Source organism: Petaurus breviceps, unplaced genomic scaffold (genome assembly GCF_028583685.1).
Source record: "Petaurus breviceps papuanus isolate PSGF00001 unplaced genomic scaffold, PetGlider_PUasm1.0 191, whole genome shotgun sequence".
Classification (NCBI taxonomy): domain Eukaryota; kingdom Metazoa; phylum Chordata; class Mammalia; order Diprotodontia; family Petauridae; genus Petaurus; species Petaurus breviceps.
The window spans coordinates 3232129-3259660 of NW_027185811.1; the positions used below are offsets into that span (position 1 = coordinate 3232129).

General features: G+C 38.0%; 1 protein-coding gene across 2 annotated transcripts in view; it reads right to left on the minus strand.

The window, feature by feature from the left end:
• SPATS2 (spermatogenesis associated serine rich 2) overlaps positions 1 to 27532 on the minus strand; it is a 164312-nt gene that overhangs the window by 84322 nt on the left and 52458 nt on the right. For both annotated transcript variants that reach the window (XM_069092612.1, XM_069092613.1), the window contains exon 2: positions 24089 to 24395. In XM_069092612.1, the coding sequence (XP_068948713.1) occupies positions 24089 to 24113 (25 nt within the window). In that variant the 5' untranslated portion in view covers positions 24114 to 24395. The remainder of the gene's footprint in view (positions 1 to 24088; positions 24396 to 27532) is intronic.

Sequence of the window (27532 nt, forward strand, 5' to 3'; positions counted from 1 at the left end):
GTGACTGATTATGTGGGGTGAAGAAAAGTAAAGAGTCAAGGATGACACCAAGCTTGTGAACTTGGGCGACTAGAAGGATGGATATGGAATGCTGCATATACTATAACACACTTAATGTACTGGCTAATTTTGTCCAACTGGTTTTTGCCCTCTTTAAATCTCTTTGTTAGAGAGTAAGGGTGGTTTGCTGAATAGAGGAAGGGAAAGTAGCATATTTAGAAATTAATATGATGTAAAGACAAAGGCATTAATAAAAATGAGATGCAACTTTTAAAAATCTATACCCATCATTAATTAATGGAAAACCAAATCAAAGTACATGTACTGATAGTGTCATCTTTGTATACAAGAGATTGCACCTTTTCAGCTGATTGGTCCTGAACTTTCTATACTATTTCACCCAGTCACCTGTGGTCCAACAGAATGCACCGATGACAAAGGTTAGTTTGGTAGGTATTATATCAATAGTCAATAATCAATAAATAAAATATAAATCAACGCTGATAAAGTATTTATACATGAGAAGAAAAGTGGATCAGCAGATCTGCACATGGGTTTTAATATTTTTATTTAAAAAAATAGTAAGAATTGACCTTTAAAAAAGGGAATAATAGGATGACGGGACTACAAAAACAGAATGTAAAAAGATGGCTGCAACCAAGCTGATATTTGTATGACTGAGACGTCTGCCTTACATAATTCTTCAAAGGTCCCCATTCTATCATCCTGAAACTACATATTTGGTAGTTTGAGATCTGAAATTTGAGAAAATTCATTACTTTTATAAATCTTGTGCTAAGGACCAAACAAGAACTCACGACGGGGTAGGTTGTTAGCAAAGATTTTCTCCATATGTAGTGTCTCTATAAATTGGTTTTCCTAAATATATCATATGGATGGCTAGGATGACAAGGCCAAAACAAAGAATGTCCATAATTCTATAACTAATAGCTAATCTTTTAAAAAAGATCTTCAGTAAAAGCAGATATGCGGGCAGTTAAGGATCTTTGGCTCTTTGGTTAATTTTGCTCTCATTTGGCACATATTCTTTACTGATGATTGATTTTTTTCTTTGCTCTTGTTGCTTTAAATGTCTCCCTGGATATACCTTGAAGGATGTTGTTTCTCTCCTTTTCAGACAGGTTTTAAACTAAAATTTACACTAGGAAATTTCCAAACTCAAGGATAGAATTATGATTTTTCTTCCCAGCACCTAGCATGATGGAAGGGTCAGGATTTTTATTAAGGACACAGACAAGCAATTAAATACTACCTTACCCACTCCTCTTCTCAGTCCAGACACACCAAAAGATTTCCCCAGGTCTCCAGTGTGTGCAACAGAATAAGCTGCTAGCCTCCATTACAGAAATTTAACCTCTAAGAAGTCTTGAGGGTCTCATTGTTTAAAAGGATTTGCTGGTTCCAGCATTTGTCAATTGTCAATTCCTCTGTGACTGCTGATTGGATAGTAGAGTCAGCCCACTTCTTACAAACCTTCTCAGTAACAGACTCCAGAGAATAGCTAGGAGGCAATGGTATTGATTTTAATGTCCAACCTCTTCTGTCTCAGTGCCATCTTTCATCAGTCTGAGGCTAGTTCTCCCACATATGAAATAATCCTCACAGATAAGAAAAATTCACTTTCTTCCCTTTTAAATTTTTCTGAATTCCATCAGCCATTTCATGAGGGAAATACTTAATCCCATAAACCAAAAGGTAGAGAATGAAGATACTGAAAGCCATTGGTTGTTAAAAACAAAAAACCTCATACATCTTTAACTATTGAAATCAACACAAATAGTTTATTGATCCCGAAACATCCTATTATGTTTTATTTTGTTCTTTGGAATGTTGTTGTAACCTTATGGAGATACTAAACAACAATGGAATGTGTTCTGCAGTTGTAGTCTCAGGAGGCCTCGGTCCAAAGGCCACTTCTGTCATACATTAGCTTGTTAACATAGTCAAGCTTACAATCTCACAGAGTCTCAAGTTTTCTCATTTACAAAATAGTGATAAGAAGATACATAGCGTCAATTTTATAAGGTTGTAATGATAATCAAATGAGGTAATATATGTAAAATACTTTGTAAATTTTAAAGCACTATATAAATACCAATTATTTAGGAACTGACACAGTAGATAAAACATAGTACTTGTAATCCAGAACACCTGAGTTCAAATCCTGCCTCAGATGTTTCCTAACTGGGGGCTCTGGGCAAGTCACTTAACTTTTCTGAGCTACAGTTTGCTTATCTGTAAATGAAGATAATAACAGCACCTGCCCCCCAAAGTTGTTGTGGGGATCAAATGACTTAACATGTGTAAAGTGCTTTGCAAACCTTAAAGTGCTATATAAATGCTCGCTGCTATTGCTGCTACTGCTATTATTACTACTACATCTATTTTATTTTATTTATTTTTTTTGCCTTTTGGAGGGCAATTGGGGTTAAGTAACTTGCCCAAGGTTACACGGCTAGTTTTTTGTATGAGTATTAAGTGTCTGAGGCCAGAACCGAACTCAGGTCCTCCTTACTCCGGGGCCGCCCCTATTATAAAATATAATACATTTTATGCAATTAGAAAATTATAGCACTAAACAATTACTGTCCTGAGATGTCAACTCTCATATGTAGTAATGGAAGACTAGGACGATATGAAAAATAAAAATCCATAGATCATTCCTGAAATATTTACTTCTGAGTTTAATCCCATTCTCCTCTAATATAAATCTTTAAATGACAAGTAGTAAAACTAAAAGTTTCAATTCTTCTATTCAGTCTACCTTATAAGAAAGGAAATAAGCAGTGAAGGAGCAAAAAAAAAAATTAGCAGGTGGGAAAATATGGAACCTAGAGAATTACAAACTAGAAAATCAGTCTGAAAATAAATGCCTCTTTAGGTACCACATCAGCATTAGAGCTTAAAGAAGAATGTGCCTTTTTAAAAATATAATTGCCCATTATTATTACTCCTTTTTAAAATTAAAAATCCTCTCTTCAGGTACTGTAGTAAACTCTCTTTAAAACTCCTCTTTGCTTTTACATCTCAGTCTATGTACTGAAATCTTAATTCTTAGATATAGGTCAACACAGACCCTAGACTTCCAGTGCTTCAGAACGTTCAAAATCAGCTTTAACTAAATACCTAGTTCAGGTCTGGAAAAATTTCAGTTTGTAACCCTTAAAAGACTACCTTGAAGGGGCGGCTAGGTGGCCCAGTGAGTAAATTGCTGGCGTACATCAAGAGGACCTGAGATAACATAATTCTCAATCTAAGTGTTTTGTCTTAATGTTTAACTTCTGTCTTAACTAAAACCCTTAGCAACTAGCACATACAAAGCTGTCAGACTGTGGTAATAAACCCTGAAAAATAAAAACAAGTGATATAAGAAGGTAAAAGATTCTATGATGCACTCTCACCTTTCACATTCCTAAATTTCCTCTCTATACCTCTTTTAAAAATTGCTTCAAAACTCCCCTTCTTCCACCAAAAATTTCCTAATAAAAATAACAGGATTTGTACTAATGTGATATTAAGATTCCATTGTAAACAATATTAGTTGTTGAGAGGAGAAATTTGCTGGAAAAAAAAAAGGAATAGAATTCTAGAGCATAATCACTCAGTGCTATTCCAATTACCTAGCACAAGTAATAATTTGGATAAGAATTCATTTTGTGACAGTCATGCTGTTATGCTAATGCTAGCCTGAAAAAAACCAGAATGAGCTGTTTAGTTCATGCCATATTTGTTTCATTGCTATCTTTTACTGTGTTTTTAATTCTGTGATTTTTAGGAATGGATGTTTACTTCAGAGAGAAGTACAAAAATTGTACCTCTTAATGAGCTCATTTCAATGACACAGAGACATCACAGTAACTGTTGGTGTATTGAAGCATTTAAAGGCTCATTGAAGGCCTCAATGAAATAGGATCAGCCTCACTAAAAGGCAAAAGTAAAGTGGGGTTGAAAACAATGTTAAGAACTGGAAAAATACTACTGCAAATCAGTCCTTAAAAAAAAAAAAAAAGAGGGGGGTGGAGCCAAGATGGCAGAATGGAAGCAGTAACTCATCTGAGCTCCTCCTTGAATTCCATCAGTAACCTCTAAAAAGTGAATCTGAGCATATTTTAGAGTGACACAATCCACTGGAAGATGTAGTGTGGCAGATTCCCAGTTCAGGAAAGCACACATAGGACTAGGCAGGGGGAGTGCGGAGTGCGTGGGCTGCACCAGCACGGACCTGAGACCAGACCACAGTGGAGCGAGAGTGAGCCCCAGCTTCACAGACCTCTCACTGCTGGATGGAGGCCAGAGGATGGGTCGGAGCTGGGTAAGAGAAAGCACAAGGCCTGGGGCAGCGACAGCAGCTTCTCCTAGGGCTATCAGCCCATAGCCTGGATGTCTAAAAATCACCTACCTGAACTTCTGGGAGCCAAGATGGTAGAATAAACCCTAGCTGCTCTAATCCCCCTCCCTGACCCTGAAAACCCAGAGATTATTGCCCCAGTGTAAAATCCTGAAATAGCAGAAGCAGCAGTAGGCTTGGGAGTCCTAGAGGAAGGGTGTGACTGAAGCTGTGCCAAGCCTGAAGTGAAGGGCAGGAGGAGTCCCAACAAGCCCCATCTCAGCTGACCAGCAGGAGATATGAAGCCCAGCGGGGTGAAGGCAACAAGCACTAACAACAGAAGCCCAGGTGTGTCTTAGCACAATCAAGGAAATCTACAGACACCAGCAGAGCAGGCTGCCAGTTGCTGAGTCTGCCCACTCTAGCCCAGGGGCACAAAGCCAGAAATCTTAAGTGGCCAGACCATCCCTCCCCAACACCTTACTCTGTGAGCCTCAGGGTAAACCAAGGGAAACACCGAGGGTCCTGACCTTGGCCTCAGGCTAAAGTACACAAAGTCAACAACCAGGACCCTAGCTCCCAGCTTGAGAAGCATGGGCGAGAGCCATCTGTACCCCAGAAGCAGAAATCCACTTTAAAAGACAGGAAATAGGTGATCACAATGGGCTGGAAGCAACCAAAGACGACTGAATCCTATTATCATGAATGAGAAGAATCACTTTCAGGAGACCATTGACTCCATATCCACACCTGAGACCATGGAAGGAAATATGAACTGGTCTTAAGACCAAAAAGCATTCTTGGAAGAGCTCAAGAAAGATTTAAAAAGCCAAATTAGAGAGGCAGAAGATAAAGTGATCAATTCTTTAATATTACATTGGCCAAAATAGAAAAAAATCTCAAGATTTAAAAAGCCAAATTAAGAGAGGCAGAAAATAAAGTGATCAATTCTTTTAATATTACATTGGCCAAAATGGAAAAAAATATACATGTGTCTATACACAAGGGTATATGGGCATATGAATACATATGTGAATATGTATGTTTTTTTATTTGCTGAAAAATTTCTTTTTTTCTTTTTTTTAAAATGCTTTATTACCTTCTGATTTACATCATTCATTTCTGCCAGACTTTTAGTTACAAATTTTCTCCCCATTTTTCCCCTACCCACCACCCCAAAATAGCAGTTCCACAGGATATCCCCTCCTCCAATCTGCTCTCTCCCATATTTTCTCCTATACCCCTTTCGAATTTTCCAGTGGATCTCTATGCCTCAGTGCCTGTATATCTTATTTCCCAATTACATGTAAGATGGTATGAATAATAGTATATATATATGTATATACACACACACACACATATATATATATACATATATATTTGAATATTTTATTTTAAAACTTTCAATTCCAGATTCATTCCCTTCCTTCCTTGTCACCCATCCTTACTGGGAAGATAAGCAGTTCAGTATAGGTTGTACATGTGTGGCTAATGCAAAACAATAACATAGTAGATATATTGTAAAAGACTGACTATATTTCCCTCCCTCCTATCCCATCTCCCACTTGTTCTATTCTCTACTTTGGTCCTGTCCCTTTTCAAAAGTGGGTCCTTCCAAATGCTCTCCCCACCCCCAGCCTGCCCTCCCCTCCATCATCCCCCCCTCTCATCCCCTTTCCCCCTACTCTCCTGAAGGATGAGATACCCTGTTTAGTGTGTATTTCACTCCCTCCTCAAGCCAAATTCAATGGGAATAAGGTTGACCCATTCCCCTCTGCCTTCCTATTCTTCCCCTCCAATGTAACCATTTTCCCTTGCCTCTTCTGTATGACATAGTTTACCCCAATATGTCTCTCCCCATCTCCTATCATTATATTCCTCTCACCTCTTAATTTCACCTTTTAAGTATCATCCCTTCCTGTTAAATTGGTCCTGTGCTCTCTATGTATACCTGTAAACATATATACACACATTCACATATGTATTCATATGCCCATATACCCTCATATACAGACACACACACACACACACACACACATATTTCTAATCCCTTCAACTACTGAGAAAAGTTTCATAAGGTACAATTATTGTTTTTCCATGTAGGAATCTTAATAGTTCAACTTTGGTAAGTTCCTTATGATTTCTTTTCCCTGTTTACCTTCTCATGCTTCTCTTGCTTCTTGTATCTGAATGTCAAATTTTCTATTCAACCCTGGTTTTTTCAGCAAGAATGCTTGAGAGTCCTCTATTCCGCTGAATGACCATATCTTCCCCTGAAACATGATACTCAGTTTTGCTGGGTAGGTGATTCTTGGTTTTAATCCTAGCTCTTTGCCCTCCAGAATATCATGTTCCAGGCCCTTCGATCCCTCAGTGTAGACGCTGCCAGATCCTGTGTTATCCTGATTGTGTTTCCACAATATTCAAATTCTTTCTTCCTGGCTGCTTGTAATATTTTCTCCTTGATTTGGGAACTCTGGAACCTGGCTATAATATTCCTAGGAGTTTTCTTTTTGGGATCTTTTTCAGGAGGTGATTGGTAGATTTTTCAACCGCTATTTTGCCCTCTGATTCTAAAATGTCAGGGCAATTTTCCTTGAGAATTTCTTGGAGGATGATTTCTAGGTTCTTTCTTTGATCATGGCTTTCAGGTAGTCCAATAATTTTAAAATTATCTCTCCTGAATCTATTTTCCAGGTCAGTGGTTATTCCCATGAGATATTTCACACTGGCTTCTATTCTTTCATTTGTTTGGATCTATTTAACAGCATCTTGATTTCTCATTAGCTTCCATTTTCTCCAATCTAATTCTGAAGGAATGATTCTCCTCAGTGAGCTTTTGAGATTCTTTTTCCATCTGGCAAATTCGACTTTTTAAGGCATTCTTCTCCTCATTGCCTTTTTGAGCCTCCTTTGCCATTTGAGTCAGTCTATTTTTTAAGGTGTGACTTTCCTCAGTCAGGCTGTTGACTCTCATTTCATAATTTTCTTGCATTGTTCTCATTTCTCTTCCCAATTTTTCTTCCACTTCTCTTATCTGCTTCTTAAGGTCCTCTATGGCCTGTAACCAGCTCGTATTTTTCTTTGAAGCTTTTGGTGCAGGAGTTCTGACTTCACTGTCTTCCTCCTGTTCCATGCTTTGCTCCTTTTTGTCCCCCAAATAGGAGTCTAACATTGGAATCTTCTGTCTTCTTTGTTTCCTTTGCCTGGTCATGTTGCCCCTCAGTCACTTGACCCCTGGGCTTTTTGCCACAGTAGGACTCTGCCACTAGACAGGGGAGCTTTCATCCCAAAGGCTGGGGTTTTCTCAGCTGCCGGAGGTATTAGATGGGTGCCCTCTCTGAGGTCTCCACACGCTTTGGCAAGCTGGACACACACCCCAGGACCTCCACCCTAGACTGCAATCCTGATCCAAGCAGGTTAAAGCAAGCGTGATTACCCCTCAGACTGGTTGCTGGGTCTGCCTACACTCTGCAGGACAGGAGCTGAAGCTAGCATGTGGCCGCGGCTGCGCTGCAGCTCTAAGCAGCTTCTTGCCCCAGGGGTAAATGCCAATGCACTTCCAACTACTGGGTCCCAAAGTCCACACTGCACTGACCTCTCACTTTTTCCTTAGCATCTATGTGTTGATAATTCCGCACTGCCACAGCTGCTGGTGATCTGGAGTCCCTCCAGCTGGCGGATGGTCAGGCCCATCCTGGAGCTAAAACCTCGGCATGGAGCTGGCTCGGTTCCCAGAGTGTTGCGGTGGCCAATTCCTGCCAACCTGCCCTCAGAGGGAGGTTAGCTTCTCTGTGTCATTTTGTGGGTTCTGTAGCTCCAAAGTTTGTTCAGAGTCCCCTTTTACATGGATTGGAGGTGGTGAGAGCCAGAGCCATGTGGAGGTCCTGTTTCTACTCTGCCATCTTGACTCCGCCCCAGGAATATACTTTCTTCTCAGCGGTACATGGCACATACACAAAAACTGACCATGTACTAGAGCATAAACCTCACAATTCAGTGCAGAAAGGCAGAAATATTAAATACATCCTTCTCAAATCATGATGCAATAAAAATTATATGTAATAAAGGGCCACGGAAAGATAGACTAAAAACTAATTGGAAACTAAATAATTTAATCCTAAAGAATGTATTGGTTAAACAAGAAATTATAGAAACAATCAGTAACTTCATTCAAGAGAATGACAATAATGAGACAACATACCAAAACTTGTGGGATGCAGCAAAAGCAGTTCTTAGGGGAAGTTTTATATCCCTGAATGCATACACGAATAAAATAGAGAAAATGGAAGTCAATAAATGGGGCATGCAACTGAAAAAGCTAGAAAAAGAACAAATTGAAAATCCACAATTAAATACTAAATTAGAAATAATGAAAACCAAAGGAGAGATTAATAAAATTGGAATTAAGAAAACTATTAGAATTAATAAATAAAACTAAGAGCTGGTTCTATGAAAAAAAATTGATAGACCTTTAGGCAATATGATAAAAAAAAAAGAAAGAAGACAACCAAATTATGAGTATCAGAAACGAAAAGGGTGAATCTACCTCCAATGAAGAGGAAATTAAAACAATAATTAGGAATTATTTTGCCCAATTGTATGCACTTGAAAAGGGACAGGATCAAAGTAGAGAATAGAACAAGTGGGAGGTGGCATAGGAGGGAGGGAAATATAGTCAGTCTTTTACAATATATCCACTATGGAAATGTTTTGCATTAGCTACACATGTACAACCTATACTGAACTGCTTATCTTCCCAGTAAGGGTGGGTGACAAGGAAGGAAGGGAAACAATCTGGAATTCAAAGTTTTAAAATCAAATGTTAAAAAAATATATCTATTTACACATATACATATATTATTACTATTTTATTATTATTATTATTATTTTACATGCAACTGAGAAATAAGATATATAGGCACTGGGGCACAGAGACCCACCATGCCCTACTGGAAAGTCAGAGGGGGGAGATACAGGAGAGAGCAGACTGGGGGAGGGAACATTCAGTGGGATCACTGTTTTGGGGTGGTGGATAGGGGGAAAATGGGGAGAAAATTTGTAACTTAAAATCTTGTGGAAATGAATGAAGAAAACTAAAAATAAACATAAAATTTAATTTAAAAAAATTACTTGGTACTTGCTAAGGAATTGAGTAGTGGATCAGTGGAATACATAAGGTACATGAGACACAGCAGTCAATGACTATAGTAATCTACTGTTTGACAAACCCAAAGACCCCAGCTTTGTGGATAAGAACTCACTATTTAACAAAAACCACCGGGAAAACTGGAATATAGTATGGCAGAAACTGGGCACAGACCAATATCTTACACCACATACCAAAATCAAGTTGAAATGGGTGCACGATCTAGGTATAAAGGCTGATAATGTAAGCAATCTGGGAGAGCAAGGAATAGTTTACCTGTCAGATTTATGGAGTAGGGAAGATTTTATGACCAAACAAGAGTTAGAGAGCATCATGAAATGCAAAATGGATAATTTTGATTACATTAAATTGAAAAGATTCTGTACAAATAAAGCCAATATAACCAAGATTAAGAGGGAAGTAGAAAATTAGGAAAGGATTTTTACAACCAGTGTCTGATAAAGGCCTCATTTCTAAAATATACAGAGAATTGAGTCAAATCTATAAGAATACAAGTCATTCCCAATTGGTAAATGGTCAAAGGATATGAACAGGCAGTTTTCAGTGGAAGAAAATAAAGATATCTATAAGCATATAATAAAATGCTCAAAATCACTATTGATTATAGAAATCAAATCAAAACAACTCTGAGGTACCACATCTCACCTGTCAGATTGGCTAAGATGACAAAACAGGAAAATGATAAATGCTGGAGAAGATGTAGAAAAATTGGAACAGTAATGCATTGTTGATGGAACTGTGAACTGATTAAGCCATTCTGGAGAGCAATCTGGAATTATGCCCAGAGTATAAATAAGTGCATACCCTCCGACCCAGCAATACCACTTTTAGGGTTGTATTCTAAAGAGATCACCGAAGTGGAAGGAGGACCCATATGTACAAAAATATTTATAGCAGCTCTTTTTGTAGTAGCAAAGAATTAGAAATCAAGGGGATACCCATCAATTGGGGAATGGCTAAACAAGTTACATTATAAGAATGTAATGGAATACTATTGTGCTATAAGAAATGAGGAGCAGAAAGATTTCATAATAACCTGGAGAGACTTATATGAATTCATATTGAGTGAGAAGAGCAGAACCAGGAGAAATCTGTACACAATTATGTGTGATAACGAACTATGATAGACTGGGCTCCTCTCAGCAATGCAAGGTCATGAGACACCTCCAAAAGACTCATGATGGAGAGAGATGTCTACATCCAGAGAAAGAGCAGCATTGTCTGAATGCAGACTACTTGCTCTTTTTCTTTTTTCTGTGTTATTTTGTTTCTCTTTCTCATTGTTTACTACATTGGCTATAATCCTTCTTTACAACCTGACTAATGTTTAAAGTGAAGGTATCTGTAGATCCTGTATTTGATTGTATGCTGCCATGGGATGGTGGGAGGGGAGGAGAAAATTTGAAACTCAAGGGATTTTGGAACTGAATGTTGTAAACTAAAAGTAAATAAATAAATTAAAAAAAAAAAAAGCAAAGACCTTCAGAGGGTCCTGGAAGCTGGAGGAGTTGTAAGGATTCCTTTACAATGTATCACAAGCTTCTCGAAGTTGGAAGAACAAGAAGAAAAGCAGGTTGGTGTTGTTTTTCTTTGTTTGTTTGTTTTTTTAAGCTGATAATTCCTATGAAGAAAAAAACTTATGGGCAAAACAACCAAAGACTAGAGGACTCAAGATTGGGAAAAGATCATTTTTTACTGATGAAGTTAATGTGATTAGTGTGATTTAATGATAAAGAATTAACAAATGTATGTCAAAATCTTGTGAACCCAATTCCAAAGGGGTACCAAAAATTGAATAGTGAAAGAGGAAAGACTCTTCTCTTGCTCTCTCTTTTACCCAGGCCGCAAGAAATGGACTTAGGTGTCTTTGTCTCTGTTCTGTTTCTTTTGTACTTCTCAGTTGCAGATGCTGGCGATCATTCCCATCTGACCCAGGAATTTAAACCATGACAACCTGGGAGCCAGGAATGCAGATAGGATGCTGCAGCCAGCTGTAATGTAATACCAAGCAAAGGCAACTTCCCAGGTTCAAAATACCAGCATAGGTGCTCTCTATTTTATTCAGTAACAAACCCAGAACAGAGAAGATCAAAACATGACATCATTCAAAATACAGCATTTACTAAGTGTGATTAAATAATCTCCAAGTACTACCCCACCCCAGGATCTTCCAATCATTCAATCAATTACAAAGTCCCTGTTCTAAATACTACTCCATCCCTAGGCTATACCTTAATTAAGTCCACCACAAAACCCCTCTTCTCAAATGGAGATTAGTTTCCAAACATAGGTAAAGTACCTTCATTTGTCAATCACAGAGCACAATAAGGTCAAAAGTTCCCCACCCCTGGATCACAATTGAATCTACCCCAGAGTTACATCAAGTTTAAACACAGCACTAAATACCCAAATGGAGGTCTTTTCTTCATCTTGACAGAGGCAAGTTCTCAGCAATCTTAGTTCCTGGGGAGACAAGGCTTAGCAAGGCCATAAGATACATTGCCAGTCCCTTCATGAATTTATCCTCTGTCTGTAGAACAGTCCTAGAACCCCTGAACACATTAGCAAAGCCCTCTCCCAGGATTTCTGTAAACATACAACAAGAAAATCCTTCTTCAGGGCCTCTGAACCAACAGAAAGGCTCCCAGACCCCTGCAACAACAGCACTGTCCTTCACCAGTGGACAGTATTCATTCTGTCTGCAGGACAGTCTCCAGACCCCTGCAACAACAGTACTGTCCCTCACCAGTGGACAGTATTCACTCTCTGTCTGCAGGACAGTCTCAGGCCTTCTTAACCAAATGCCAGGTTCCAGGACTTCTTCAACAGGACAGTCTTTCACCAGTGGACAAATCTGGCAAAATAACATCAAAACAGACAGACAAAGTACCAGCAAAACAGCCATGTCTCCTCAGTCCTTGGCAGCTCAGGGGGCAGGTCTCAAAAGTCCAGGGCAATTCAAAGCGGCCACCAGCAATCCTCTTAGTCTCTCTCTCTCTCCACGAGGTGCTGCTTCCAAAAAGATCTTCCGCCTCTCTCCTGTCTCTCCAAATCTACATCACCAGCTCCTCCCACTTCAGGACTTTCTTTTCACATCAACAAGCCCATCCCACAGGTGGGATTAACAAACTCTGGGTTTTAATACAATCAATTTGAAAACCAAGCCAATACAGGGGAATCTTTAATTGCCATTACTATCACACCAGCCCAGCAAGGAAGCTCAGAGAAGCCAGGGTACTTGGGACCCAAGGCCAACAAGGGTTTTGAACTTGGAACTGGGACTGTATGTCCTATGGGAAATGAGCTAAAATATGAATGTAATCCCCTTTTCCTCTCCAGAAACCAAGGTGGTACAAAGGAACAGAGAGCTAAAAGAGGAATTATATCTCCCATGTCTTCAAAGAAGTAAATTTATATGAGATATACTTTTTGAAGTGAATATTTCTGCATAAAAGTTAATGTGACTGTTGGTGGCCAAATGGAACTGGGGTATAGCAGGACTTCCACCAACTGCAGAAACAACACTGGTGGGGACATTTTACTGGAGAATCCTGAAAAAGGAATGAAATGTAACATACCTGGCCTTTAGGCAAAGGGGGCCAAGGTGGTCTGTGTTACACTTAAAATAACAACTCTGGGAGGTTTTATTAACCCCATTTTACAGTTGAGTAAACTAAGGCAGATATAAGTGATATGCCCAAGATCACATAGCCAGTAAATCTCTCTCTCTCTACACACACACACACATGTATATATGTATGTTTCTTTCTTCTATTAGAATAAAAGCTTCTTGTGAATAGAGATTGTTTCATTCTTTGTATCCCCAAAATTTAGCATAGTGCATAGGGCATATTTAGTAAACGCTAAATGTTTATTGTGACAGCTAGGTGGCACAATAGATAGAGTGCAGGCCCTGGAGTCTGGAAGACTCATTCATCTTCCCGAGTTCAAATCTAGCCTCAGAAACTTATTGGCTTCGTGACCCTGGGAAAGTCATTTAACCCTATTAGCTTCAGTTTCTTCATCTGCAAAATGAGCTGGAGAAGGAAATGGCAAACCATTCCAGTATCTTTGCCAAGAAAACTCTAAATAAGTAGGACTCACAAAGAGTAGGACATGACTAAAACAACAACAAATATTTATTAACTGATTCTACTTTTAAGTGAATACAGAGAAATACCACAGTTCATCATCACTCCTACACTCAGAAAATGGAATGCTTCTAGTGTCGATACTAAATTACATATACCTCTCCTACAGAAAAGTACATTACACACACACACACACACACACACACACACAAAACAACACTCAATAAATGGAGTGAATGGAATGAAGTGGGTCCAGTTTATTATTCAGTAGTGCTTTTCTTCTTCTAACTGAGTCTCTGGCATATTTCTCATAACAATTTTTCTAAGCTTTCTCCACTCTCAGAGTTCCATCATTATTCCTTAATCTCAGAAATAATCCAATATCCCTTTGTCTATAAAGACTAAGGCCACTCAATATAAGCTTTGTTACCTCAATTTTATCCATCAACTGTATCTACATTCACCCTTTTGATGCTGTCTTTCTTAAAAAGGCTATTTTGCTTCTGACCACTATCTCCCTTAATCTACCCTCCCTTCTATCAGACCCTTCCCTTCTCTTATCCTCTTCCCCTCATACTTCCTTGTAGGTAAGACAGATTTCTATACACAAATGAATGTGTATGTTATTCCCTTCTGAACCAATTCCAATGACAGTAAGGTTCAAGCACTGCTCACACCCCCCCATTTTTCTCTCCATTTTAAAAGCTCTTCCTTTCACACTTCTTTTATGTGAGATAATTTTCCCTGTTCTTCCTCTCTCTTTCCCCTATTCGCAGAGCATCCTTTTTCACCCTGTAATTTTATTTTTTTAAAATTATCCCATTATAATCAACTCACCACCAAGCCCTCTGTCTATGTATATACCTTCTGATTGCCCCAATAATGATAAAGTTTTTAGGAGCTATACTTATCTTTCCATATGGAATGGAAACATTTTAAACTTACTTATTCCTTTATAATTTTTCTTTCATGTTTACTATCTTTTCATGCTTCTCTTGAGTCTTGTGCTTGAAATGCAAATTTTCTATTTAAGAATGCTTGAAAGTCCTCTATTTCATTACATATTCATTTTTCCCCCTGAAGGATTATACTCAGTTTTGTTAGATAGGTTGTTCTTGATTGTAATCCTAGCTCCTCTGCCTTCCTGAATATTATATTCCAAGCTCTCCACTCCTTTACTGTAGAGGCTTCTAAATCCTGTGCGATCCTGCTTGTGCTTCCACAGTATTTGAAGTGTTTCTTTCTAGCTGCTTACAATATTTTCTCCTTAACTTAAGAGCTCTGGAAGTTGGCTATATTATTTCTAGAAGTTTTCATTTTGGGGTGTTTTACAGGAGATGAATAATACATTCTTTTAATTTTATCCTGTGGATCTAGGATATCAGGGCAGTTTTCCTTAATTATTTGATATGTGATGTCTAGGCTTTTTTTTTTTTTTGAGGGAGGATGGCAGGGCAACTGGTGTTAAGTGACTTGCCCAAGGTCACATGGCTAGTAAGTGTTAAGTGGCAGAGGCCAGATTTGAACTCAGGTCCTCCTGACTAAGGCTAGTGTTCTATTCACTGCACCACCTAGCCATCTTTTTTGATCATGGCTTTCAGGTACTCCAATAAATCTTAAATTATCTCTCCTCAATCTATTTTCCACGTCAGCTATTTTTCCAATGAGATATTTCACATTTTCTTCTATTTTTTTTTTCATCCTTCTGACGTTGTTTTACTGTTTCTTGATGTCTCATGGAATCATTTGCTTTCCGTTGCCCAACTCTCAATTTTTAAGGAATTCTCTTTGGTGAGCTTTTGTACCTCTTTTTCCATTTGGTGAATTCTGCTTTTTAAGGAGTTCTTTTCTTCAGTGGATTTTTGTGCCTCTTTTACCATTGGCCAATTCTTTTTTTTTTCTCTTTTTTGGGGGGAGGAGGCAAGGTAATTGGGGTTAAGTGGCTTGCCCAAGGTCACACATCTAGTAAGTGTTAAATGCCTGAGGATGGATTTGAACTCAGGTTCTCCTGACTCCCAGGGGTGGTGCTCTATTCACTGTGCCACCTAGCTGCCCCTAATTCTTTTTTTTTTTTTATGGTATTATTTCCTTCAGTATTTTTTGTGCCTTTTACTAAGCTGTTAATTCTCTTTTCATAATTTTCTATCATTCTCATTTCTATTCCCAATTGTTCCTTTCCCCTCATTTGATTTTTCAAAACCTTTCTCTCACAGGAATTCTTGTTGGGCTTGTGTCCATCCAATTTACATTTTTCTTTGAGGTTTTGCTTGTAGCTATTTTGATATCTTTGTTTTCTGGGTTTGTGTCTTGATCTTCCCTGTCACCAAAATAATTTGTTGTGGTCAGGTTCTTTTTTTGCTGTTTGCTCATTTTCCCAGCCTTTCCACTCTTGACTTTGAACTTTACATTAAAGTTAGGCTCTGCTGCCAGGGTAGGGGTGGCACTGTCCCAAGCTTCAGGACTTTCTTATTGCTGTTTTCACAGCTAGCTCTGGGAGCTATAGAGTTTCAGTGCCTTCAAGGTGGTATGATCTAAGGAGAGGTGTGGTCACTGCTCTCTTGGCCTGTGTTCTGGTCTTTACCTGTTTCCTTGTAGCTACCAGTGCTAGCACTCCTCCTGGCCCTAGGACTGTGACCAGGTCCCCTGCTTTGCTGTAGCCACAATTACTCCCTCTGTCCTGGAATTGAGGCCAGTGTCCCTATTTCCCCGTGAGTGAACACAGGCACTCCTCTCTACCCTGGGACCCCAATCAAGGTCCCAGCTCCCCTGTGGCCACAGGTGCTATCACTCCTTTTGGATCCGGAACTGTGATCTAGAACTGCCTATGAGCAATGCAACAGGGTCCTGAATCCAGTGCCAGCAAAGAGTCCCCTGCAATCTCCTTCTAACCAGTTGGTCAACCCTGTCCACCATCAGGGGCCTGAAAGTTCCTACTGAAAGCTGCTACTGCTGTCAATGCAGCTAGCTGCCTCCAAGGTCCACCGATGGCACAGCAGGGCAACCTGCAATGCTCCAGGCCCAACCACTATCCCCGTGTGACAGACCTTTCCTGCTGACCTCCTAAATTGTCCTGGGTTAGAAAATTGTTTTACCCAATTTTTTGTTGGTTCTACCACTCCAGAATTTGATTTGAGGTATTAGAGTTGTTTGGAGAGAAATGCTAAAAGATAAAGAGGGATTAATAAGACTAAAAATAAAACACTAAATTAACAATTTATCCTATATATTCCTATCTGATTCATCTTCCTAATATACCAATTCCTTCATGTCATACCCCTACTCAAAAATTTTTAAATAAAATCAAAGATAAAATCAAACTTTCAAACTTAGCATTAAAGACCCTCTATAACACAACCCCACCCTACCTACTTTATCTCCTACTATCCCCCTTTAACAACTTTCTACTCTAATTGGTATCTCAATGTATATTAAAATGTCATGCTTATTCTTGACTCTAAAGTTTTGTTTATGCTGCTATCCTTGAGTAGAATGCCATTCCATATGTCATTTGCCTATTCAAATCCTACCCACCCTTCCAAATCCTGACCAAATGACTCTTATTTTTTTTATGCTTACTATCTTTTTATCTTATCTTCTCCAGACTAAAATGATTTTCTGTTATGAATGTATTTTGTGTCTATATGTCTCATTTTGGCAAAATCATATACTGTCTTGCATTGTACTTTAAGTCTCATGTATGCTGTATCTCATCTACTAGCCGAGACTCCTGTGAGGAAAGCAAGGGTTAGTGGGGAGAAATTGTCCTTTGGTACTTTAAATTTTCATCAGCTGAAGGAAAACCTGAAAACAGTTCTGTATATATAGCAGTAATTTAATGACTGGTTGAACAAATGAATGAAAGGATCACCAGTGACAAGAGTCACAAGAAGTAAGGAACCTTACCTTCTTTTATTCCAGCTAATCTCAGTGGTCATTTAACATGGGGCTAAAAGCTCTCTGTCTATAGTTCTCTACCACCACTTATTCCATATAATTCTCATGACTACTGGCTTTCAGAAGAGACTTTCATCAAAGGTAATTTTCATATATTCTATTTAATTAATATTTTCTGGAGATCTGTGGCATTTATAGACTTCTTGTTTCTCTGCACCTTCTTTGTGCTGTCTTTACTTTTCTCTATTTCTTATGTTGCAAGATTGATGAGTTATCAATAACTTGTAACTAGGATTTAGAACTTAATAACTAGGTTCAAAAAGTAGATGCTAATCATTCAATGTCAACTTAGTAGGTCTCTAGTGGATTGTTTCTACTTTGCCTTACGTCATCTTATATTTCTGTCGATGACTTGAATAAAAGGTATAGATGAACTTGCAGATGGCAAAAAAGATAGAAGACGTAGTTAATATACTGGATGACAAAGTCAGGATCCAAAAAGATCTTGACAGGCTATAGAATTGGGTTTTGTCTAATAAAATAAAATTTAATTCAGATAAATTTAAATTTAGGTTTAAAAAATAAAACTTCACAAGGACAGCATGAGGGAAATTAGGATGACAGTTTGTATGAAAAAGATCTGGTGATGTTTAGTGGGCTGCAAGTTCTTAGTCAGCAATGGAATGAAGCAGCCAAAAATATGAATGCAGTCTTGGTCTGCATTACACAGCTTTGAGAAATAAGGAATGATGGTCCCTCTGTACTTTGCCATAATCAAATCATCCCTGGAGTACCCCATTCAATTCTGGGCACCACTGTTTAATAAGGATATTTATAATCTGGAGCATCCAGAGAAGAACAACTAGGATATTGAAAGGCCTTGAATCCATATTAGATGAAGAATGGCTGCAGGAATTGGGAATGCTTAGTCTGGAGAAATAAAGAAGCAGCCAGAACATGACAGTTGCTTCCAGTTACATGAAGGACTATTGAGTGGGAGAATGGTTATAAGTTCATGCATCTGTATTACTTTGGATAGAGTGCAATGTTTTAGTGGTGGATGCCATGAATCAAGTTTATAGTTAAAGAGTTTCAGAGTTGAAAAAGACCTCAACGGCCATTTGGTAAACTATAGTTTAGGGAGGTTATGATTTGCTCAAGGAAACACAGGTAGAAATGTCAGAAGCATGGTTTGAATCCAGATTCTCTAACTCCAGAGCCAGCATTCTCTGAACTGCAATTTTAGTTGTTAATTTAGATTTGATGTGAAGACAAACTTACTAAAAATTAAAGCTATCCAAAAGTAGAACAGGTTATGCTGGAGCTGTAGGTTGTCACTCACTGAACTCTTAAAGCAAAGGCCAGATGACCACTTTTTGGGTATGTTGCAATAAATGAATTTTTGGTATAGGTTGGACCAAATGGTCAACTAAGGGCTTTTTCAACTCTGAAACTAACTATAAACTTGCATTCATGGCATCCACCACTAAAACACTGCACTCTATCCAACATAATACAGTTTGAGCTTTCCTCATGCCTATTCTAAATAGAAAGCAAATGGAGTAAATGTGATTATATAGGGCAAAAGTGTTCCAAACTACCAGAATGTAGAACTCTAACGCAAAGAAGTACTTAGCACCCTGTTTCAGTTCTTCAATTATTTAGCACCTTGTTTCAGTTCTTCAATTGTTTTTGAGCCCCTCTGGTGATCTGGAGGTGGGAGGAACTTGTTGATGCAATAGGAAGAGGTGGAAGAAGAAGGAACTGATGATATAAAAGCAGGAGCACAAGCTGGGACAGAGGAGAACTGGGAGGAAGCATAGCTGTGGTGGCCAGCACTTTGTCTGTGTTCATGTTACTTTGCCAGATCTGTCTGCTGGTAGAGGATGTTGTTGTTACAGAAGCCCTAGAACCTTACTGCTGGTTCAGAAGTCCTGAAAAAGGATTTTCTTGTTGTCTGTTTACAGAAATCCTGGAGGAGGGTTTTACTGATGTTTTCAGAGGTCCTGGGACTATACTGATGATTTGTGTTGATTTCTCAGACCTTGTTTGTGGGTCTGTGTTGATTTCACAGGCAGAAAGTGAATTGATGATGGTGCCACTAACATGTATGAATGTTGTTTTAACTCTGTTAAGCTTTGTCTTCCCAGAAACAGAAACTACGTAGGACTTAAGGCAGACTGGTCACTGTGAGCTTCAAGATGGAATGGGAACTGGACAAGGAGCCGGATGAGATGTTGAGAGCTGCCTGCCTATGAATCCAGGTGACACTTGGGTGAATTCAGGCAAGAGCTAGGACCATGGAAGAGGAACCATGAAATCTGGGAGCCAGCCTGGAGCCAAGATGAAAGGACCTCTCCTTGGGTACTTAGTGCTGACTGACAAGATCATGACTTACTGTGACCTAGGGGTGGGAGAACTCTCTAACCAAGAAGAAAGGAGACTTTCTGACTGATAGATTAAGAAAATGTGACCTAGGGGTAGGAGACCCTTGTACTTTGTTACTTGAATGATATCTTTTATTTAAAACTATGGGCCACTTTAGTCATAAGTTGTTATGTTATATCATTGTGAATGCTGTACTTTGGTTTCTGTGAATGTTTTGCTTTAGTTTACTGCTGAATAGAGTTCACTATACTATGTCATCAGAACCTTAAAGCTATTCACAGCGGCAGTCCTCCAGAAAGCTACTTGTGCTTGGGTTAGTAAGAACCGATCTGGAGGCCTTCTGAATGAACTTAGTCACTCCCCAATCTATGCAAGAATCAATTTCAAAGTATTTGCCTTAGTTTTATAAAGCTATATACCAGTGAAAACTTTAAAGTCCGGGGGAATAGAAAGATTACATCATTTTAGATTATTTATTATTTGACTATTAAGGTGAGATAGATTTTTTTAAAGTAAAACTACTTCAATTTAAATTATTGTGTAATAGAAAAATACCACTAAAATGAAAAAATATTCAAATCTTCAGTGACCTATGTTATCTTGGATTCATACATCTACTGTAGACATAAAAACACATCTCAGAATGTCATTATGTATAGGATAGGTAACACAAACTACTTGTAGATATTTTGTCTAATAGATCTATTCAGCTAATGTTCAAATAATTGTAGCTCTGATATTTCTAGAAGAACCTGAGGCAACAGAGCAAATTCTTACTTATATAAATGGATGGATGTAATGGTAATGGGAATTTGAAGATCTTCCCTGCCCCTTAATAAGCCTAAGTGAATTTAAGGACCTTGCCTGATCTGGAAATATACTTTGCCCCCTAATAGGCTGAATGTGGTCACATGGAGCCTGTGGTGGGAGGAGTTTGCTGAAGGGTGGAGCAGAGTCCAACAGGAGAAGTTTGCTTAGGGGAGGCTTGTTTTTCAGGAAGGCCCCCACCTTGTCACTTGGTAATTAGGCAGTGGGTCACAAGGGTTGTGATGTTCTCTGACCCTGGAGAAGGCTATATATACCTCTGAGGTAAGGCTTTGCTTTAGGGATCACTTTGGGAAGACCTGTGTGATTTGGCCAGATGAGACTCTGGGCAGCTGTTGAGCCCCCCAGCTTTGAAAACCCAGATGTTGGTGCTTCTCTCTCTGGTAACTAACTGTAGGGATGTAATAGTTAGTCAGCTAGAAGCCCTCTTTGTTGGTTTGCTGAATTGTATTATTTTCTCTCTATTTTTTGTCTGTTTGTAACTTCTGTTTGTACTTTCTGAAGTTCAGGTGCTGACTCTTTTCCCTGAACTAGATAAATGACATATGTTTGATTAAAGTAAGATTGTTAACCCTTTTTGAATTGCTTTCCTTTACAAAAGCAGATCAAAGAACTTGTGCTATTAGCCATCCTGGGTATGCTACAATGGATAAGCTTATAACATTAATTATATAAACTGGTAGACAAAATTATAATATTTCATATGTTTATCATACTCTTTCCAACGAGTTAGTCCATCACCACATATATCCTGGAGGGGCAGTGAAGATGGGGCAAGCCCTGAATTAAATAGGAGGAAGAAGGTAGGATGGGTTCCATTTGGGAAATCATGCAATGTTTTCAGGTGTATCCTCTGATACACATACAAAAAGACGTCTTTTAACACCAGCATTCTCTCAGTGAGGCTGTATAATTACCAATAATGGATGGCATAATCTTTGATGAATTGAAATTGTTGGTGACCCAAAGAGCAATGGGGAAATACAAAGTGAGTATAAAAATGTGGCAAATTAAAAATTATATGATTTAAATTCAGTATATGGAATAAGGAATATCATTCAGGCAACATGTTCAGAAAAGAAAATGGGCCACTCTGCACTGGTACCCACAAAAACATTAAAAGATCTACAGGAATACCTCTAGCAGACAACTAGCATCTTTTTTTTTTCTTGGGAAGCCACAGAGGATGAAAAGGAATACCTTGCAGCAAGGCAGAGAGAAAATATACCCAGTGAGGTAACAGATTCTTTAGAGTGTTAGGGTATATCACACTTTGTGGTTCTCAAATACTGCACTGAAATGATGTAATGTATAGACTTGTGTATTCTATAACTGTGTCTGATCCTTTTTTTTTTTCTTCCCATCCCATGTCCCTTTAGCCCAGAACCTCAATTGGTATGCTAGCTGATTTTGCTGACTGCGTTTTTCTTCCTCTTTCTAATTTTTATTAGAGGTATTATGGCATAAGGGAAGAGGGAAGAATATATTTGGAAATGAATATGAAATTACAATGAAGGGTATACATAAATTTTTTTTTAACACTCAATGCTGCTTACATGATCTCTCAACAACTAATATTCATAAAATAAGTAAAATGTGAAGAAATGGGGTGGCTATGTGGCACAGTGAATAGAGCACCATCCCTGGAGTCAGAAGGACCTGAGTTCAAATCTGGCCTCAGACACTTAACACTTACTAGCCGTGTGACCTTGGGCAAGTCACTTAACCCAAATTACCCTGCCCTTCCCCCTCCAAAAAGCCAAAAAAAAAAAAAAAAGTGAAGAAATGGGGTGCTTAATTTAAAAAAGAAACCACTAAATATACTGGATTTTTCTGCTGGGAAATAATGCACATGGCATTTTTCCACTTGCAGGAGGAAAAATATTTTGCCTAATTCTTGTAGCATAACTGACAAAAGAAAATCGAATTAATAATGACCAAAGAAAAACCAAATGCTGAAAAAAAAAGACCAACATTTCATATGTAAAATTCGATCACAAAAGAGAAGTCAGTTTTTTTGGTTACTTCTATTATTCCTGAAAAAACATATTTATTCCAAAATGAAACCAGTTTTTTTGTAAAAAAAAAAAATTATATTTTTTAAAATAAAAAATGAAGTATGAAATAAGAAAGTTAACATTTAAAGGAGATTCACCTTCACCCAACACAAAAGAACTGGAAGTTGAGTCATACCATATAAATAACAGCAGATGCTCAAATGTTGAATGAATAAGAAACAGAACTCTAATAACTTATAATATACCCTGTCATTTTCTTCTTATGAACAGATTAATCTAATTTGCAATAATTTTAACAGCATAAAACTAAGTTAATATATATGCATATTCAAGAAAAGTTTTAGTCAGGAACTACATATGATCAAAACACTTTTTACTCCATATAGAACTTACTCCCAACATTACCTGATTCTCGCTGAGCAAGAGGACAGACAATTCCATGGGAACCTCCGATATCTCTGCTAAAAGCAAGAGGACCTTTTTTTTTATTTGGAGGGCAATTGGGGTTAAGTGACTTGCCCAAAGTCACACAGCTAGTGTGTGTCAAGTGTCTAAGGCCGTATTTGAACTCAGGTCCTTCTGACTTCAGGGATGGTGCTCTATTCACTGCACCACCTATCCACCCCAACTTTTTTTTAAATTCATCTTTCCTGCTCCACTACCTGTCTCCAAGGAGACATCAAGATCTCTAAGTACAAGCTCTTACTTTTCTTCTATGGGTACTCTGCCTCCATCCCTCTAACAAATGCCTACTCCTTATTTCCAGATTAAGAAACATTTTTCAAAATATGCAATGTTTCTGACACCTCAGCTTATATTATATTTTGATAAAGAAATAACTCTGGCTTTGATAAAACTGAATATCCTGGGGCAGCTAGGTGGCGCAGTGAATAGAGCACCGGCCCTGGAGTCAGGAGGACCTGAGTTCAAATCCAGCCTCAGATACTTTACACTTACAAACCGTGTGACCTTGGGCAAGTCACTTAACCCCAATTGCCCTCCAAAAAGCAAAAAAAAAAAACAAAAAAAAAACACCCCAAAAAACTGAATATCCCAACACTGTAAAATTTTTTTCTGATTTTCTTTGAAAATTCTATTCTAATCAATAATTTTCAGGGAATTAGTAAACAAAGACCTATGGTCTCATTTTCACACTGAAAGCCAACAAGTAGTTTACTGTGCTAAAATCATAGTAATAACAGAAAGATGAAATTATATATCTATGTAAGCATAATTATTAAAATAAAAAGCATTAACAAGTAGAATAATTTCTGAATAGTTACAGAATTTGATAGTGTACAAATCCACAAATATACCATAAACAAGTTATATCCACATGCAATCTTAATCTTACCCTTTTGATTTTGTTTCTTAGACATTGTAGTGTTTTTGCTTTCCACAAGAGAGTGGAAAAATATCCCTTTGCTTTGGATGAGGTCTGGTTTGTAGATTTTGATCTTGTCTTCAACTTGAAGATAAACAATAGGAATCTGTGGTTGTAGATGGCAAATTTCAAGAATGAAAAGATGAGCTATAGTTGTCAGAAATTTTGCTCACTGGTTCCTGTTAGCTCTGTCCTTCTATACATCAACTTCTTGTCAGGAAGCTTGTCTGCAGAAGTTCATATCTCCATTGTTTTTTTTTTCCCTCAGGTGTAGATTCTAGAAGGGGAAAAGGGAAAATAAGTTAATGTTCTGACAAACTATTTCTTGCAATAAAGTCTCTGAAAGTCATGGATGAAATGCTTACAAGTTTTTGTTAACTAAAATTTTTAAAAATTACCACAAAGTGAGAGTCTATATGATAAATGGGAGGATCTCCTTGCCTACCTCCATTTCCCACTCCACCCCCTTCTCCTCCAAAAGAGAACTTCTAGATTTATATTTAGACAATTTTACAACAAAGAAACCATTTATTCTCATTACACAAGTATTCTCTCTCCTAATCATCACACACCTGCACAAAACCAATTCCTCTAACCACATATTCACAATCTCGACTAAAACTGACACTTCACATCTTGCAGATCTACTTCACTACCATCTCTTCACTTGTCCTCACCTATCCTATCAGTTAATAAACATTTATTTAGTGTCTATTATGTGACAGGCACTATGCAAACCACCTCCAAATCATCAAGAAACTCAGCTGCAAACAACTTAAGTACAAACAAGCTACATAGAAGATAAACTGGAGGTAATCAACAAAGAGAAGACACTAGAACTAAGGGGATGAAGGGGGATTGGGAATGGCTTCTTGTAGAAGATTGTGTTTTAGCTGGGATTTTGAAAGAAGCCAGGAGATAGAGATGAGGAAGAAGGGAATTCCGCGCAAGGGGGATAGTTAGTGAAAATGTCCAGAGTCAGGAGAGGAATGTCTTCTATAGGAACAACAAGGAATCCAGTGAGGAGAGGGTGATCAACAGTGTCAAAGGCATTATAAGATAGAAAGAGCACTGGATCTGACAGCAGAGAATCTGAGTTTATACCTTGACCTCAACACACTAGCTATGTGACTTTGGCCAACCTCTCTGAACCTCCAATATCTCTCTACTAAAATAAAGGGGGCTGAACTGCTTAACCTATAAGGCACCTTTTAGCTCTATGTTTTCTCCCTCCAGACATTCCTCTAATTCTTTCTTCTCAAGCTTCCTGCTCAAAGACAGTTGCAAGGAGAAAGCTGGGGAATGATTCCATTACAGCTGGACAGATAAAAGGAAGTGTTTAAGAAAAAACACAAAATTAAATTTAGTTAAGCATTGGATACATGAAAAATCTTTAAAAAAAATTTCTAAAGAATATGAATATTGAGCTCTCACTGAATATTAAAGATGGAAAGGAATATTAAAGATCATCTAGTTAATAAATGTTTATTAGAAACCATTCTCCCCATAAGCTCTGGTTTTCATTTTGCAGTTCTGCACAGTATGGTGCATTTTTTGGGAATGTGTACATCTCAGAGCAGAACTGAGTGCACATATTTCTCAACTGTGCATAACACACATAAAAATTGACCATAAAAACCTCATAAATGCAGAAAGCCAAAATATTAAATGTATCCTTTACATACAATACAAATTATTTTCAATAAAATATCTTTAAAGAATTAAAAATTAATTGAAGACTAAATAATTTAATCCTTAAGAATAGGAGAATCTAAGAACAAATCAGTGAAAGATCATTTCAAAGGAAACGACAATAGCAAAATAATGTATACCAAAAGTTTTGGAATTGAGCCAAGGCAACTCCTAGGAAAAATATGTATTCCTATGTACTTTCATCAATAAAAGTAAGAAGTACAGAACAATAAATTGGGTGCAAAACTAAAATATCAACAAATAAAAAAATCTGAACTAAACACTGAAACAGAAATCATGAAAATCAAAGAGATTAACAAATTTGAAACAAAAAACCCCCAATAAACAGATAAATAAAAGATCTGGGTTTGAATCTGAGCAGGATCAAGGAGACTCAAAAAGTAGATGTTGTAACCAAACCACTAGTTTATACTGACAACTGGCAAAATATAAAGAAGAATTTACAAGAAGTGAAGATGAAACAAAACAATTACAAACTATTTTCCTTAATTAACCTGCCAACAAAACTGATGATTTAGAAATGGTTGAATATACAAAAATATAAATAGAGAATTAACCAAAATAAAATAACCAAATCTCACAAAAATAAATTCAACAAGCTATAAAGGAATTCCCAAAAGGTGGGAAAAATACATAGATTCGGATGGAATTTCAACTGAATTCCATCAACCAAAGAAAATTAATTGTAATATTACATAAGCTCTTCGAAAAAGTAGGAAAAGGGACTTATTAATACTGCTTTTGCAACATGTGTATATGTATGTGTGTGTGGTCTAAAATTTTTCAGAGAGCCTATATATGAGAGGGAGAGTGAGACTGAAAGAAAAAAAGGAATATTCTTGATCAGGAGTGATATGGTCAGAACTAAGGAAGATTATTTTAGCAACTTTGTGGAACATGGATTGAAGAACAGAGAGAATGGAAGCCAAGAGTCCAATCAGGAGGTTACAGTTACAGTTAAGTTACAGTAAGAAAGGGGCCAGCAACACCCAGCTCAAGACAGCCCTGGAACCCCCTTTAGAAACAGACAGGTCCTAAACAACCACCAGTGTGGGGACAAACTCAGAGATCCTACAGGAAACAGGTGAAGAACTCTGGTCACAGCAGGAGACAAATCCCAAGCAACTCCCAATGCAGAGATCCATTCACAAGTCCCTAATCCAGGAATGGAGTCTAGAGATATGAATAAAAAGAAGAAAATGTACAACATAGTGAAGAAATACCTTGGACTAAACAGAAGTCCAGAGGGCAAAACTAGAAGAGATTAATTCCATAAGGGCAAGTAGAGCCTCAGAGAAAATAATGTCCTGAATGCAAGAATTATGAGAGTATTCAGAAGAAGTTAAACAACAGATACAGAAGTCCACAGGGCAAGGAGACAGTGAAGTTGCGCAATGCAACACAGGCAATTTCTGCCAGAAACACCTCAGATTCATCATATGTTTGATTTTTAATTAATTTTTGGTCATTGTATGTTCAGAAACCTTATCGATGTCAAATTTTTCTTTTCTTTTTTTTTTGGAGGGGGGGAAGGCAAGGTAATTGGGTTTAAGTGACTTGCCAAGGTCCCACGGCTAGTAAGTGTTAAGTGTCTCAGGCCACATTTGAACTCAGGTCCTCCTGACTCCAGGGCCGGTGCTCTATTCAGTGCGCCACCTTGCTGCCGCCTGTTGCCAAATTTTTCAAAACCCCATATGGGGC